Source organism: Salminus brasiliensis, chromosome 9, assembly GCF_030463535.1.
Source record: "Salminus brasiliensis chromosome 9, fSalBra1.hap2, whole genome shotgun sequence".
NCBI lineage: Eukaryota > Metazoa > Chordata > Actinopteri > Characiformes > Bryconidae > Salminus > Salminus brasiliensis.
In genome coordinates, this window is record NC_132886.1 from 588392 (window position 1) to 605107 (window position 16716).

General features: G+C 39.4%; 2 protein-coding genes across 2 annotated transcripts in view; one reads left to right on the top strand and one right to left on the bottom strand.

The window, feature by feature from the left end:
* Positions 1–919: 919 nt before the first annotated feature.
* The window catches only part of LOC140561838 (uncharacterized), a 58568-nt gene continuing 42771 nt past the window's right edge, over positions 920–16716 (bottom strand). The window contains exons 1-3 of the mRNA XM_072687078.1: positions 11223–11286; positions 6272–7645; positions 920–3404 (exon numbers count right to left, since the gene is read on the bottom strand). Of these exons, the coding sequence (XP_072543179.1) occupies positions 6310–7425 (1116 nt within the window). The 5' untranslated portion in view covers positions 7426–7645; positions 11223–11286 and the 3' untranslated portion in view covers positions 920–3404; positions 6272–6309. Of the gene's footprint in view, positions 3405–6271; positions 7646–11222 lie in introns of the transcript that reaches the window.
* LOC140561844 (uncharacterized) lies at positions 12160–15193 on the top strand. The gene is made up of 2 exons (XM_072687087.1): positions 12160–12240; positions 13282–15193. The coding sequence occupies exon 2, from the start codon at positions 13388–13390 to the stop codon at positions 14411–14413; it is 1026 nt and encodes a 341-aa protein (XP_072543188.1). The 5' UTR covers positions 12160–12240; positions 13282–13387; the 3' UTR covers positions 14414–15193.

Consider the following 16716-nt stretch of genomic DNA (forward strand, 5'->3'; position numbering starts at 1 on the left):
CACAGGAACATCTGCTTGGAGATGGTCTTATAACCTTTAGCTTTAACATGCTTGTCTATAATTTTCTTTCTAATCTCCTGAAACAACTCTTACCTTCGCTTCCTCTGGTCCATGTTGAGTGTGGTACACACCATGTCACCAAACAGCACAGTGACTACCTGTAGCCCTATATATAGGCCCACTGACTGATTACAAGATTGTAGACACCTGTGATGCTAATTAGTGGACACACCTTGATTTAACATGTCCCTTTGGTCACATTATTTTCAGGGGTACCATCATTTCTGTCTGTTTAATGAGTTTACTTTTTTAAAAATAATTCTGTTGAAGCATGGTTCAAAATCAATGTTAGATTTTCATTCGTTCATTTTCATATAATTTTTATTTGTTATTACTTTTGTCAGATTTAAGTTATTTCTGTGACCAATGTGGGTTTTTCTTTCATTAACTGAGGGGTACCAACAATATTGTCCACGTGTGTAGTTGTGTGAAGTAAGTAGAAGTAGGTCTGGCCTACTTTAGTAATATATGGGGTAATTTCTAATGACTAATACTAGCCAGCATCAAAACTGAACTTACAAATGGGAGAGTTCAACCTTACTGGAGTTGCTTTGAACATTCTTTTAGGAATGCAAGTTGAACTGTGGAGGTCAGGTCAATAATCTCTGGCATCTGAAATGTGGTCTTTTCTTTTCAGCACCAGATGTCAGCAGGTTTCACTAACTTTGAGCAGGTTCCAGGCAGGGTCTGGGTCAGGTGGTGTCTCTGCAGTTGTTCTGAACACTGATCACTAACTTTGATTACATGGGTATGGTGGAGCGAATTTTCAAGTTCTTTATATATATATATATATATATATATATATATATATATATATATATATATATATATATAAAGAGAGAGAGAGAGAGTATTGAGATTTTTTTGTGTTTCAGTTTAATGTAGTCCAATGGGTTAAAACATCAGACATCAGATACACAAATATAACAATGTTACAACATTTTGACACAGTTCCAATCACTGACCTCCAACTTACTAAAAAACACAAACATTTCCAAGGCTCAATATTCAGGTGAATACTCCTAAACATTGTATTGTAATGTATAATACTGCTTAAAAGAAATCTCAGAAACAATAACTTAATACAAATAATAATAAAAAGACAAAAATAAATCAATAATGTTAAGATTGCAGTAAGGGGCATATAGAATATAATAGCAGTCTCGCCTAACATTGTTAAACACTACATTTAGAAACACACTTTACCACAAGGCAAGATCTTTTATCAAACCAAGACCTAGAAGTTATGAAACCTAATCTGCTCTTCCTGACAACCAACATAACATGCAGACAAGTTTCATTGGGTAATGCTGACATATAATGTGAGAGCTGTTCATAAAACAAGCTTGTGAAATGTTGCTAAAGAAAAAAAGGAGTTTATTTAGTTGAGAAAGAAACTCAAGTCTTTCTTTAAAATCAGCCGTCTTATACTACGCCCTTTTACTATGACTCTGAACTTCAACCCCTTTTACTTCATGTTAATGCCTATGGATTTAGAATGAGATGCCATGAAAGGTGCCCAAATAGTTTTGTTTATATAGTGTAGCTGCCTTTTGACGTTCAATTCCAAAAGAAGCTGCTTTTCAGTAGTGATTTAAGCCAGTGCAGCTTAAATAAGGCAGTGTAAATGACCACATTCTATATCTCCACACACTGGTGCCAGTAGAAAACAGCCAACAGTTCCAACACAGCTTGGTTTTCTTCTTTTCTTGCTCTACATGGGCTCTCTTGGTAAAGTGATATCCTCCCATGGATTCTCTTACCACTCCTACGCTGATGACAGTCATTATTTCTTTCCCACCGTCTGACACACAGGTTTCTATCCACATCTCAGCATGTCTTGCTGATGTCTCTTCTTGGATGGCAGCTCACCACCTCAAACTCCCAGCAAGACAGAGCTGCTGTACATCCCCGGTACTCCTGGACTTTACAATGATCTTGCCATCTCCTTTGAGAACTCACTGGTCACTCCATCTACAAAAGCTTGAAGCCTTGGTGTAGTCATGGATGATCAGTTATTGTTCTCAAGTCATGTAGCAAATCTGACTAGATCATGCAGATTCTTCCTGTACAACATTCAGAGAACTTGACCCTTTCTCTCTAGAGAGGCCACCCTGGTGCTTGTTCTGCACTTCAAGACTTGATTACTGCAACTCTCTTCTGGCTGGTCTCCCTTTACACACTATTAGGCCCCTGCAACTTATTCCAGAATGCAGCTGCACGGGTTGTTTTCAACTTTAACCAGGTCACTCTGCTGTGAGCTGGTTAAAGTCACAACCATAGGATTACAAACACAATCTAATTGGTTGATCCATCACCCATTCAAAATGGTAGTCTGGCTTTGTGTTAATGGTCAGGACATGCTATCAAGATAACAAAGGCCCTGAGAGGAGAGCTGATCTGTGATAGCTCTAGAAACACAGCAGTGGATACTTTCACTGATCTATTTTTTTTTACCTTAGCAGAGCTGCTTTCAGACACAAACAGAATAAATCAAACTCAACCTCAGCAAGACAGAGCTTGACAGGAACTGCTGGACTTCATAACGATCTTGCCATCTTATTTGAGAAGTCACTAGTCACTTCATTTACAGAAGCACAAAGCCTTGGTGTAGCCATGAATGATCATTTGGCCAGCCCCTCAGTACTTGATTAATACTTGACCTCAATGGTCAAAAGCCGATCTGTACCAAGAGCCCTTCCAGCTTCAAGTACAGCTCAGCTTGACTCGCCTTCCTTAAGATTCACGGAAGACAAGCGTCCAGGCTTTTTTCTGTCCTGCACCGAAGTGGTGGAACAAACTTCCCCTGGGTGTCCGAATGGCAGAGTCACTAGCTGTCTTCAAATGCAGACTGAAGATCCACCTCTTCCAAAAGTACTTGGGTAAAGTGTAGTGTCGAGTATTATGATCTCTATACTGACTTTTGTGTTCAGGTAACTTTTGGATTCTAGTCTATACAAACTAGCTAAGGGTATTTTCTGAGTAAACAGTGAAGCACTTTTGTAAGTCTCTCTGGATAAGAGATTCTGCCAAATGCCATAAATGTAAACAGTTCTGAAGTCATCGATTATAAACATGTAAACAACTGCTTATGTGAGATTTCAGATAAAGATACAGGACTGTCGATCCTTCTGCAAAATAATTGGGACTTCAGAGAAGGTACTGAAAGTCCTGGCAGTATGCCACAAGTCTGAACAATGTTCTTCAGGACGGGATCTTCTGATCGGAGTGGAATAGACATGTAGAGGCTACTGGGGAGAGGTTCCTAGCACTTACTCCCAGTGACTTGTTGTCTTTCAATGTTCTTCCAGGTGAAGATCAATGTGATAAAATTAAGCAAACATCTGAAACAGCACAAAGACAAATTAATGAAACTTCAAGGAGAAAAAAGAAATTAATGGCACTCTATAAAATCAATCAAATAAATCTTTAAATGAGTCAGGAACTGTCTGCCAGCGCTTTATCTTAAACAGACAGTGAATAGACCAGGAGTGTATTCATCATAAACCCTCAGAGACTTCAGCAACCTCCCGACATAAATATCCACCATGTTTGGAATCTGCCTCTTAATTTAGGTTTAATTCTGTACTGAAAAAAATGATAAGTTTGCATTCTCTGATTGTCTGGAACATAGAACATAGAAAGTGATAATGATGACTCTGGTGTTTAATGGCTTTTGTAATTACAGGTAAAAATGAATTCTCAGAATTTAGTCTTGATTCCAAGCTTCTGATCAACTGTTAGAAAGCTGAAAAACATTGAAAGACACAAGCCAAACCTTAGAGTCACTAAAATCAACAGACTGTAAAATTATTAAAGAAACAGAACTGATGATTTTAGTGCCACTAAAGAAGTGCCTTTCCTGAAGGAAGCACAGAATGGTAGTGCTGGTAAGTGGTTCCCACTTCCAGATAGTTGCTATGGTGTTGCTAAAGTAGTTAATATTAATAAAAGTTCCTATGGTATGGTATCCTTGATGGTTTCTAAAGTGCTGCTCCGTGGTTGTTATGGTGATGGTACATGTTTGTTATGGTGTTGCTAAGTGACTGATATGGTATACCCAGGTGATCACTATGACATTGCCAAGTGGTTGTTATGTGGTGCTAGATACTTGCAAGGGTATTGCCAAATGGTTGCTATGGTATACCTAGGTGGACACAATGATATTGCTACATGGTTGCTGTGATGTTGCTGAGTGCTTACTATGATATCACAAGTGGCAGCCAGTTGCTTGCTATTGTGTTGCCATGGTTTCTCAAGTGGTTGCAATTAGGGCTTTGTCGATAACCATATTACCACAGCATTGCAGTTACATGTAGTAATGTGCAGTAATGCATTCTGCGGTAAGGCCATCACTGCCATCACCACAGTTACTCTTAATTTATAAAATGGATTCAAAGATCTGATTAACTGAGCCACGTATAGGGTTGGGCTGTGTAAGGGGAATACCGTATATGGCTGCATTTAAAAATTATGATGGTAACTCCAAGTGAGGATGGTGTTTCTAAATTATGACGTGTCTGATGAGTCAAATTCTGACTCATCTTCAATTCTGTGTCTAGTACACAGACAAAAAAATCTTACCTGTGTTAAGAGAGCCAAAGGGTGGGGGCACTGTGGGATCTTTCAGAAACATTTCTGAGTTTCCTGTTATGGTAAGTATTGTAATTGTATTATGGTTAAGTTCTCAAGTTGCAATGGTTTAATCCTATTTAAAGAATAGTACTTGACTGATTAGTTTGGTTTCCCCCTATTATTCTACACAAAAATCATCTCACTTGGTCATTTAATTTAAAAATACACCCAAAATAGTAAATTTAACCTTCAATATACACCAGAAACAAAAAACAAAAGAGACAATCAGAAAACACAGGATGGAAGAACCTTTTCCAGTTTTGCTAACTTAGTCATTTACCAAGAATGAGGAATTAACAGTCATACCATTTCACAGGAAAAATGCAATACTCTCTTTCAGAGTCTCTTTAGATAGAATTAAGATAGATTAAATCCTCAGAAACTCAGACCTACCATTCAGTAGACAAAAACAAAGAGAGAGCTTAGCAAATTAATGCTTTAGCTTTGAGTTAAGTGGGTTGATCCATATACATGTATTAGCTTACACCTTATCTGATCCCAATAACATTAGCTTAACTGTAGCATGTGGTTAGGCATGATTAGGCCGGGACTGCTCAGCTAACTCGCGTCACTCTTTCTTTTTCACGATTTGAACTATTTTCATTAAAATATGCATAAGTGCATTCCACACTCCACAAATCATATCCTATATTTGTTTATTTCGTCACTGCAGAGAGATTTCAGCACAAAGTTCTCCTTCAACAGTGGAGTTACTGGCAGATTTGAACACTGGGATAACTGGTTCTAAAGTAAACTTTTCCAATTTGAAACACTTTATCCTAGTCCTTCAATTAATTTTGCTCTATGGTGTCAGTAGAGATGCTTTTACCTTTGACTCCCAGTCTGTTCTTTCAGAAGTCTGATCACCTCATTCTCAGAGGATGAATTTATTTACTTATTTGAGATAATTTTTAAACAACTACATTTTCATGTTAGTTTTGTTCCATTTAATGTTTTAGGCCATCTTATAATTAATAATAATTTTCATTCTCAATCCTTCCACTTGTGTCAGTATCTTCATAGGAACCAAAAGAGACCTGTATTACATTAAAAGTGTGCACCACAATACTGTGTGAATGTGTAAACCCCTAGTTTTATGTTTGTTTCTCCCCCTTTTTTTCTTTTATTGTTAATATTTTTTTTTTTACTATGTCTGACCTCACTGACATTCTCATCATCTGGGACCTCCGTTAAGCCAAAGCGCCAGAGAGGAAGCCCCCATTTGACATTTTTATTTATTTATTTTGTATTGAGACGATTCAAAGGACTGAGTGGCATTTTCCTTTATGAGAGACCCAATAAACTGCTATGGTGTTGCTGTGATACCATAGTAACCACTTGTTCACTTGGCTCCCTCTTCTTGGTTTTAACACTCCCTGGTGGCCACAGCCCCATGAATCAATAGCTTGTAGAACCACACTTAGCAGCAATAACAAAGTAATTTATTTTCTAGTCACTTTTGCATAGTTGAATCAATCAATGGATAAAAATTTCTGGGCCTAACTGACATCCAAACATGTTCATCAAAAGTTATCATTAAAATAACACTTATTTTTTTGGAAAATGAAATGATTACCTCTCAAATATCAGCAGCTCCTCCAACTTTGAGCAGTGTTATTGTTTCTTCTTTCTATGAATACGCTGGTGTTGTTGGAGATTACCCTTTTGATTAAAACACTTTCCACACTCTGTGCAGGGAAATGGTTTCTCTCCAGTGTGAATGCGCTGGTGATTTTTTAGGGTACCACGCTCTCTAAAAATCTGCCCACATTCGGAGCAAGGAAATGGTTTCTCTCCTGTGTGAATGCGCTGGTGATTCTTGAGGGTACCACTGTCTCTAAAAATCTGTCCACAGTCTGAGCAGTGGTATGGTTTCTCTCCTGTATGAATGCGTTGGTGTTTTTTAAGGGTACCACTGTCTCTAAAAATCTGTCCACAGTCTGAGCAGTGATATGGTTTCTCCCCAGTGTGAATGCGCTGGTGTGTTTTGAGATTACCTTGCTGATTAAAACTCTTTCCGCAGTCTGAGCAGTGATAGGGTTTCTCTCCTGTGTGAATACGCTGGTGTTTTTTGAGGGTATAACTGTTTCTAAAAATCTGCCCACACTCTGAGCAGAAATACGGTTTCTCTCCTGTATGAATACGCTGGTGATTCCTTAGAGTACCACTGTCTCTAAAAATCTGTCCACACTCTGAGCACTGATAGGGTTTCTCTCCTGTATGAATGCGCTGGTGTTTTTTGAGGGAACCAGCCTCAGTAAAACTATTCCCACATTCTGAGCAGTGATAAGGTTTCTCTCCTGTGTGAATGCGCTGGTGTTTTTGGAGATTACTGTGTTGATTAAAACTCTTTCCACAGTCTGTGCAATGGTATGGTTTCTCTCCTGTGTGAATGCGCTGGTGATACTTGAGGGAACCAATCTCTGAAAAACTATTCCCACATTCTGAGCAGTGATACGGCTTCTCTCCTGTGTGAATACGCTGGTGTTTCTTGAGATTACTTTGTTGATTAAAATTCTTCCCACACTCTGAACAGTGATACGGCTTCTCTCCTGTGTGAATGCGCTGGTGTACTTTGAGGGTAACGCTATATCTAAAACTCTTTCCACACTCTAAACACAGGTAAGATCTTACTTTCCTTGTAATGTTTTGCTTATGTCTGACAGACACATTCATGTGGGGAGTAGGAGATGTCTTCTGAGAGCTGAGGTTTATGGACTCCATATCCATTTAATTTCTCATTTTAACAGTAGGACAAATTCCAATTCGAGGTTTACTGTCCACTGTGTGTGTTTCACTGGTGTGTGTGTGTGTTTTCACTGCACGGATGGGATAAAAGCAGAAACCAAGTTCCATCTGTGTCCATCACAAATGGTAAATATGCTTGTTTTGTCTAGATCTCTGTAAGACAGTGGTACCAAGCAGCAGGAGAAGAACACGCCATTCCTTCCTGAAAGAAAAAAAACAGACATTGTTCAGGGATGGATATAGTCAAATGGACAAACGGTTTCATCTGGGGTTAACAAAAATCTTTTTGCAAAGAACAGCCAAATTAATATCAAAGCACAGGTCTCTGGGGTACAGGATTATCTGAGGTTTAAATCTTACCTGTGTTGAGAAGAACAATATCCACCAATCCTTTCCTCATATCTTTACTTCTACCACCAGACACCATCCTCCTTCTACTTCTGCTTTTCTCCACTTTCCATGGATTATGTCCCACAGCTTGTGACAGCAACTGTCTGCCAGACCCCATCCCATCCCATCCAAACTGTTTAATTGCTCTGGACTTCCCTTCATCTAAAACACATTCTTGTAATCAGTTCAGGTAAACAACTACAGACCCTATTTTACCTTTCTCATCCAGAATAACTATCTCTTGTTGGAAACTCCCTGGTCACTCTATCTACAGCCATGGTGTAGGTGCAGATAATCAATTATTGTTCTAGAAATTTCTCCTAAATCCTAAATGTTTGGTCCCCCTTTTCCAAGAAACGCCACTGAGGTGCTCTTTCAGTTCGGTTTCTCAAGGTTCGACTTCTGCGCCTCCATTCAGGCTCATCTTCACATGCTTGCAATCTTCTCTGCAGCTCTAGAACACAGCGGCATGACTCATCTTGGATGTTCCTAAATTCAGAATGTAACTCCTCTACTGCTTTATCTAATTGGCTTACTGTAGCTTTCCATCAGATTAAAAAACCATGACTCTGGCCTACAAAGTCAAGAATGCACCAGCCCCTCCCTACCTGATGCCAATACCTGACCATCACAAGAGTCTTTGTGTTTTAATTAATGGATCCTCTATGCTTCATGGATGGAAGAGAAGCACACAGATGAGACGATGGAACAAACTTCCATCCAAACAGTCACTCAAACATCAGCTAAAGACACATCACATAAAGACACAACAGCTCTTAACAATAATCATGACATTATTTGAAGGTTTGAGATTTTTTTGACACGAGGGGCATAGTGTAATGTTTGTATCTAAATGTCTGGTATTGTACATGCCTGGGTATCATTACTGATTTGTGCATTAGGTAGTATCTAAGTTTAGTGGTATTTCTGAACTCCTTTAACACTAGCTATGGATGCCTGTATGTTAAAGGACAGATTGATAAGAAACCTTTTGTACACCCCACATTTTATCCAAAAGCTTTGACAAAATTAGACAAGAGCATTTGCTTTCCACCATTTAACATGTTTTGTCTAAACATTTAATGTTTAGAAACAAGTATGAGCACAAAACACATTGCAACACTGTATATATCTATTAGCAAGAATATTGCAACTTCCAGGGATACCACAGCAATGACAGAAACACCACAGCAACCAACTGGCAATCACTTGACAACCACCTGAAGTACCATAGAAACCACTTGCTAACACCATAGCAACCACCTAGGAACCAGCACTCCTATGAAATGCTTTTCCACAGGAAAATGGTGGAATGCTGACATATTCAATTCTAGCTTTACCAGATGATTTACAGTGGATACCAATCCACAAGAACACTCAAACACATTACATCGTGTAATGCTTGTCTGGCAAGCATATCAAACACTCACAACATTTCTTTTACATCTGACCAATTTTCAGAAGATTTGCCTGAATTGGCCCAGCTTCTGCAGGAACCACACTCTCTAGTTGGTGTGCTGCATAATACAGCACACTGTTGCAGTTCTTACATTTGATCAGCTATTTTATCTCTAGTTAAAGTTGCTGACAAATAACAACTTTTGCAAACATTCATTTTAAGAGCAGATTTGTTTGCAATAAGAATACTGGCTGAAAACATCTTACAACCCCACCCCCTACCACCTCCCACCTCCCACCAGCAACTCTTTTCCAGCAAATACAATTCTTTTTAAGTAGAAGATTAATTTCAAAGCACAAAATTCAAGGACTTATCTACAGTAAAGCAACTCCAGAGTGAGAGCAGTAATTTACAGTAAAGCAGCTCCAGAGTGAGAGGAGTGATCTACAGAAAAGCAGCTCGAGTGAGAGGAGTGATCTACAATAAAGCAGCTCCAGAGTGAGAGGAGTGATTTACAGTAAAGCAGCTCCAGAGTGAGAGGAGTGATCTACAGTAAAGCAGCTCCAGAGTGAGAGGAGTGATCTACAGAAAAGCAGCTCGAGTGAGAGGAGTGATCTACAATAAAGCAGCTCCAGAGTGAGAGGAGTGATCCACAGTAAATCAGCAGCTCCAGAGTGAGAGGAGTGATTTACAGTAAAGCAGCTCCAGAGTGAGAGGAGTGATTTACAGTAAAGCAGCTCCAGAGTGAGAGGAGTGATTTACAGTAAAGCAGCTCCAGAAGTGAGAGCAGTGATCCACAGTAAAGCAGCTCCAGAAGTGAGAGCAGTGATCCACAGTAAAGCAGCTCCAGAGTGAGAGGAGTGATCTACAGTAAAGCAGCTCCAGAGTGAGAGGAGTGATCTACAGTAAATCAGCTCCAGAGTGAGAGCAGTGATTTACAGTAAAGCAGCTCCAGAGTGAGAGGAGTGATCTACAGAAAAGCAGCTCGAGTGAGAGGAGTGATCTACAATAAAGCAGCTCCAGAGTGAGAGGAGTGATCTACAGTAAAGCAGCTCCAGAGTGGGAGGAGTGATCCACAGTAAATCAGCAGCTCCAGAGTGAGAGGAGTGATCTACAGTAAAGCAGCTCCAGAGTGAGAGGAGTGATCCACAGTAAAGCAGCTCCAGAGTGAGAGGAGTGATCCACAGTAAAGCAGCTCCAGAGTGAGAGGAGTGATCTACAGTAAATCAGCTCCAGAGTGAGAGGAGTGATTTACAGTAAAGCAGCTCCAGAAGTGAGAGCAGTGATCCACAGTAAAGCAGCTCCAGAGTGAGAGGAGTGATTTACAGTAAAGCAGCTCCAGAAGTGAGAGCAGTGATCCACAGTAAAGCAGCTCCAGAGTGAGAGGAGTGATCTACAGTAAAGCAGCTCCAGAGTGAGAGGAGTGATTTACAGTAAAGCAGCTCCAGAGTGAGAGGAGTGATCTACAGTAAAGCAGCTCGAGTGAGAGGAGTGATCTACAATAAAGCAGCTCCAGAGTGAAAGGAGTGATCTACAGTAAAGCAGCTCCAGAAGTGAGAGGAGTGATCCACAGTAAATCAGCAGCTCCAGAGTGAGAGGAGTGATCTACAGTAAATCAGCTCCAGAGTGAGAGGAGTGATCTACAGTAAAGCAGCTCCAGAAGTGAGAGGAGTGATCTACAGTAAAGCAGCTCCAGAGTGAGAGGAGTGATCTACAGTAAAGCAGCTCCAGAGTGAGAGGAGTGATCTACAGTAAAGCAGCTCCAAAAGCTGACCCAACACACTATCAACATCACAGCTTCAGAACAGAACCAACCACACCGATACTGAGCCCAGAGTGATCCCATCAGAACTGCCCTGTCCTACAGCAGTGATCACACCAGCACCTCTCATCCACCCCCTCAAACACAGCCTGATGAGCTCATTTCCTGCAGTCTAGCTTCTCCCTTCTCCAGTTGGGTTTAGTGTGGAAGTGTGGAAGAGCTCTTTACCTTCAGCAGAGCAGCTCCTGCTCCTCTACAGTCACGCTGCGGACTGGCCTCTTCTTCTGCTTCTTTGGAGAACACAAACACAACACCGCCCCCTAGTGGATATGTCGTTCCCCACATTTTGATCATCAGATCCACAGGTTACAGTATTCCAGTAAGCATCAGTAAACTTATATATTTATTTATTTATATTTTACTTTTTATACCTTCATCATCCTCCTGCTCCACTGCTCTCTGTCAAACTCAGAATTCAGTTTGATGATACATAATTGTTTCTACTCTTCTGTGTGTTTGTTTGAACTCCAACCTGCACCACTGGCGCCACTGGCTTGCTCAAAAGAGGCTTGGACGACATTCGTTGTAAAAAGCCTATAGAAATAAATTTGAATTGAATGCATGTAGTAACCAGTGCAATTTGTTGTACATGTAACATACTGAACAAAATGGCTTGGGTGGAAATCATAACTGAATGTAAAAGTAACAGTGATAATGTTCATTATTATTATTCACCTTCAAGCTGTTGGAGCAGACAGTGGAGCCATTTGCTCACTGAAGCTGAACAATAAGAAATTCATTTGACACTGGTTACATTGCATTATGATTAGATGCCATCCAGTGTAATTTGTAGTAAATGCGTTTGTCTGTTTAACTGTAACATGAAGACTGCTTGTCTCCTGTATTCGCTGCACACTCTGCTTCTCATAAATCAGTAAGTCAGACTATTTTGTCTTTAACTACTCTGTTGGATTTCTATCAGTATCTATTTCACTGCAGTTTTTCTTTAGTGCTGTATTGTAAACATACTTTGCATAAGGCACTTTTGCTGTGGGTATATACACGTTTGTGTACAAGGAGTTTCGAGGAGATATTGGTGAGTTGAAAATCCAGTGAGAGTCCCCTGCAGCACAGGTGGGGGCGCTAGTTCAAGAACTGTTCTCCAAGAACAATAAAGTGGAGTAGAAGACGATGTCAGTCATCGGCGTTATCACAGAGAGGCTTGAGTGCAGCTGCTCTGCTGAAGGTAAACAGCCCTGCTGCTTCTTACATGCGCTGTTTACACAGTGTCTCTTTTGAAAAAAATAAGATGTGACATATGAGCACAATAACACAAATTTAGCCTGTGGTTGGTTGAGATCCTGGACTGCTTTACTGTAGATCACCTCTCTCACAACTGCAGTGTTTTGTTTTACACTAAAAGATCCAACCGAGGAAGAATATTGACCAGCACACTAAACGGAAGGACATAGGACTTAAATCACAATTCTGGAATTACTTACAGTGTCTTATGTGCTGCTGTGGCTGCTGAATAATGATTAGCATCTTAGCTATAGTTTTCTCCTGTTTTGTGGCCATTAGTTATTTTGGGGCCTGTTTACATTTTAAATGCTATTAAAATATGTTTTGTATCTGGATAATATCTAGTTCTATTATTACCAGATTCAGTTTACAGTTGTCATTACAATGTAATGTATCCCTAGTGTGACAAGATGAGTTGTTTTACTTTACCTTGTAAAAAAAAACACACCAATGTGTACATAATTTCCATTTTACTTCTGTTAGCTACTTCTCGGTTTCACAACACAATAAATTGATCAGTGTAGTGTAAAAGTGGTGATTCTACAACTTTACAAGAACAGTTCTCGCATCTGTTGTTTACCAAAAACCCACAAAAGAGAAAACTCTGGATCCACAGTACTAGTTTGTCATATTAATATTTCCACATGCCACAGAAAAACACAGAAAATGCAATACCTTTACTTGTATTAAATGTGAACCAGATCCAGCCCTCACCACCTGTGAATATGGTTTGGAATGATCTGATAACCAAAACCGCATGTTAAAGATTTTTGGGATGTTTTGTGTCAGCTAGCCTTTCCTAATGACAATTGTGAATGAGTAGCTTTAACAAGCTCATTAAGGTCACAGATTTTTGTAATAGTTTTGACAGCTCAGATTTTTTAGGTGTCCAAACCTTTTTTGTCCTGGATATATTGATTACATTTATTTTTGCTATATAATAATTAGGTGTTGTCTTTGCAATTTACCACTTTTTCTCTTTCAGGAAGGAATGACCTGTTCTTTTCCAGAATCTACTCCCCCAAGCACATCAAGAAATACTACCCAGATTAATCATCCCACTGTTAAAATTGGAGCTTAAATGTAGGGATATGGAGTTGATTAGTTCCAGCACTCATGAAATATCTTTTCCTACTCTCTGCACTAAAGTGTCTCTCAGACAAACACAAAAATTTACAGAGAAAATAAGACCTCACAAGTGTTCAGAGTGTGGAAAGACTTTTACTGTGCAAAGAGATCTCAAAGTACACCAGCGTATTCACACAGGGGAAAAGCCCTATCACTGTTTAGACTGTGGAAAGAGTTTTAACGTACAGGGTAATCTGCAAAGACACCAGCGCATTCACACAGGTGAGAAACCATATCACTGCACAATCTGTGGGAAGAGTTTTGCTTCACAGCATTACCTCCAAAACCACCGGCGCATTCACACAGGAAATAAACCGTATCACTGCGCAGACTGTGGGAACAGTTTTAAAGAGAAAAGTGCCCTCAAAAAACACCAGCGCATTCACACAGGAGAGAAACCGTTTCACTGCTCAGAGTGTGGGAAGACTTTTAGGGACACGGATTCCTTGAGGAAACACCATCGTGTTCACACAGGAGAGAAACCGTATCACTGCTCAGACTGTGGAAAGAGTTTTAGAGAGATCGGTTCCCTCAGGAATCACCAGCGCATTCATACAGGTGAAAAACCATATTACTGCTCAGAGTGTGGGAGAAGTTTTGCTCTACAGAGTCATCTTCAACAACACCAGCGCATTCACACAGGAGAAAAACCATATCACTGCTCAGACTGTGGAAAGAGTTTTACTAGACAGAGTGATCTCCAACAACACCAGCGCATTCACACAGGAGAGAAACCATATTACTGCTCAGACTGTGGAAAGAGTTTTCGTCGACAGAGTATTCTACAGGAACACAAGCGCATTCACACAGGAGAGAAATCCTATTACTGCTCAGACTGTGGGAAGTGTTTTCGTAGACAGAGCACTCTCCAAGAACACTCACGCATTCACAGTGGAGTGAAACCTTATTACTGCTTAGAGTGTGGGAGAAGTTTTACTCAACAGAGTACCCTAACAAAACACCAGCACACTCACAGAAGACAGAACTAGTAACGTCACTCAGTTTGGGAGAAGCTTCAGGCATTTCAATACCTGTAAATACATACCAGTGCATTTAGATTGAGGTTCTTATTTTTGGTGCCAAAAACGATTGCTATAATATGTATTGCATTAGGCATACCAACAAGCATACACACACCTCTTTTAAAGAAGGGTACATTTGAAAAAAGTATCAAATATTTGTTGGATAAGCAATACCTTTATTTATAATGTCACCTTGTTTGTTAATGGGGAAATAACTGGTTTGTGCTGACAGGTGAGATACTAATCTTTTGTGTTCTGAATTGTTTTTCTTTACTGTGTACAGAGAAGAGCCCCTATTGGCTTCTTAAATTGTTGTAAGAAGGCTTTCTAAATAAACAAACAAACAAACACACAGTGGATGAGGCAGCCAGGCAGAAACTATAGAGATAAAAAATGTTTAAGATGTTATGTTATAGCATTTCTGTGGTCTGCATCGTAGTACAGCTTTTTGTGACAATGTATTTTATTGTTATTTTTTTAGCACAATGGCAAAAGTAAAAGAATGTACATGTGGTTGTTTATTTATTTGTCAAAATAAACCTTTTCTTAAAGACACAGAAGCCCCACCCAGTCAAACTGTTTAGCAATGCACTGCAATTAAAAAACAACAAAATTCCAATGAAATGTAGACACTGAATTAACTTGTCTGTAGCTCGTATTAAACACTCCCATCCAGTTTCTGAAACCACTCACTGTAAAACTCTTCCATTGCCCTTACACATACCCATGTTATAGAAACTCAAGACAGTTGAGTGCAGATAAAATATGTCCTCTATAAAAAGTTTGATTTGTATTATATGCAAACTAGTAAGACATAGTAAATACTTTTAACTAATTAAGCTTAAGGTAAAAGTAATATTTAAAAACATGACTGGCTACACTACATCAAAGTCTGTAGGTAACTACAAAAGAGCAATATCTTTGGCTTAATAGTTTCTATCCCAAATGTATAGATATTAATTTGTTAAAGAGAAATACATGCTCCAAGAAATAATGTATGTACTAATGTAATATCCTACATGAGTACATACCTACCTCTTTTTAAAAAATACATTTAGACAGGTCTATTGAGATAGCTTGCTTTGTGGAACACGCCCCAAGTGGAGAATTGACCAAGGATTACATGGCACAGCACCACTGCGTTTCACCACCTTTGAGTATTGCATGGTATTATCTGTAAGAGCTAATAAAATGTGACACTGTGCTCTCCTTTTAAATGGCCCAAGGAACAACAATACCATTTTGCTTGACAGTTCAGTGTTTCCACTAAAATGCTCAGCCATGAGATAAATGTGAGCCGCATGAAATGGTTTCTCTGCTGATTTTTATTAGCACTAGGCATGAGATGACACTGGACCCTCCCTGTTCCATTTAGTAGGCAAGCAACTAATTGTTTTAACACCACAAGATTGATCCTTTTCCCTGAACATCTGTGCTACTGAACACATGCACATGGTTCCACTGGTTCAAACTTGATCTGTCATTTGTTTTAGCTTAGAGCAGCTGCTAAAATGTCAGTGGATAATATGTGATCTGAGTGGAGCAATGAGAGACAATCCCAACTGTCAAACATTGTATATTTATGAAGTGATTCTAATACAACAATTATTACAGATATACATGATCTTTATCTCTATTTTTTATAGTAACTTCAAAGAAAATGGAGTCTCTTTTTAAGCCTGGGTCCTCACCAAGTTTCTCCTTGTTAACATTTTAGTAGATTTCCATCACCACAGGAGGCTTTGGTTTGTTGAATCAGGATTGAATTGGATTAGTTTTGGCTGTGTCACAGTGACCATTTGTTCAGGCCTTGGAGATGTTTTGTAGATTGGTGTTTGTTTTTCAGAAGACTGAGATTATCTATTGAAGGCTGTAATTTTTGTGTTCAGAGGACCTCTGTTAGACTTCAGGCTGAAGCATAAAAACTTGGTTTCAGGCCACAGGTGTATGAACCATCGAACAAGCTATGTGGGTGATATATAGATACTTTATTGTTCCAGAAGGAAAATGCTAGTACCCTCTTCTCAGTATGACCTCTGCACACCTGTTTTACAACAGCCTGTTTTTATACCTGTTGTATAAAGCTTCAAAATCATGGGATAAATCTCTCTTTTTGAATCTTCTGTTTGATCTTCAGTTTTATGGAATATGGATGGTTTTTAAAAATAACAGTTATAGTGAGAGTCCCTCTGCAGTCCAGGTGGGGGCGCCAGTTCTGTAAAGACACTTAAGCGGAGCAGAAGATGATCACAGTCCGCAGTGTTATTATA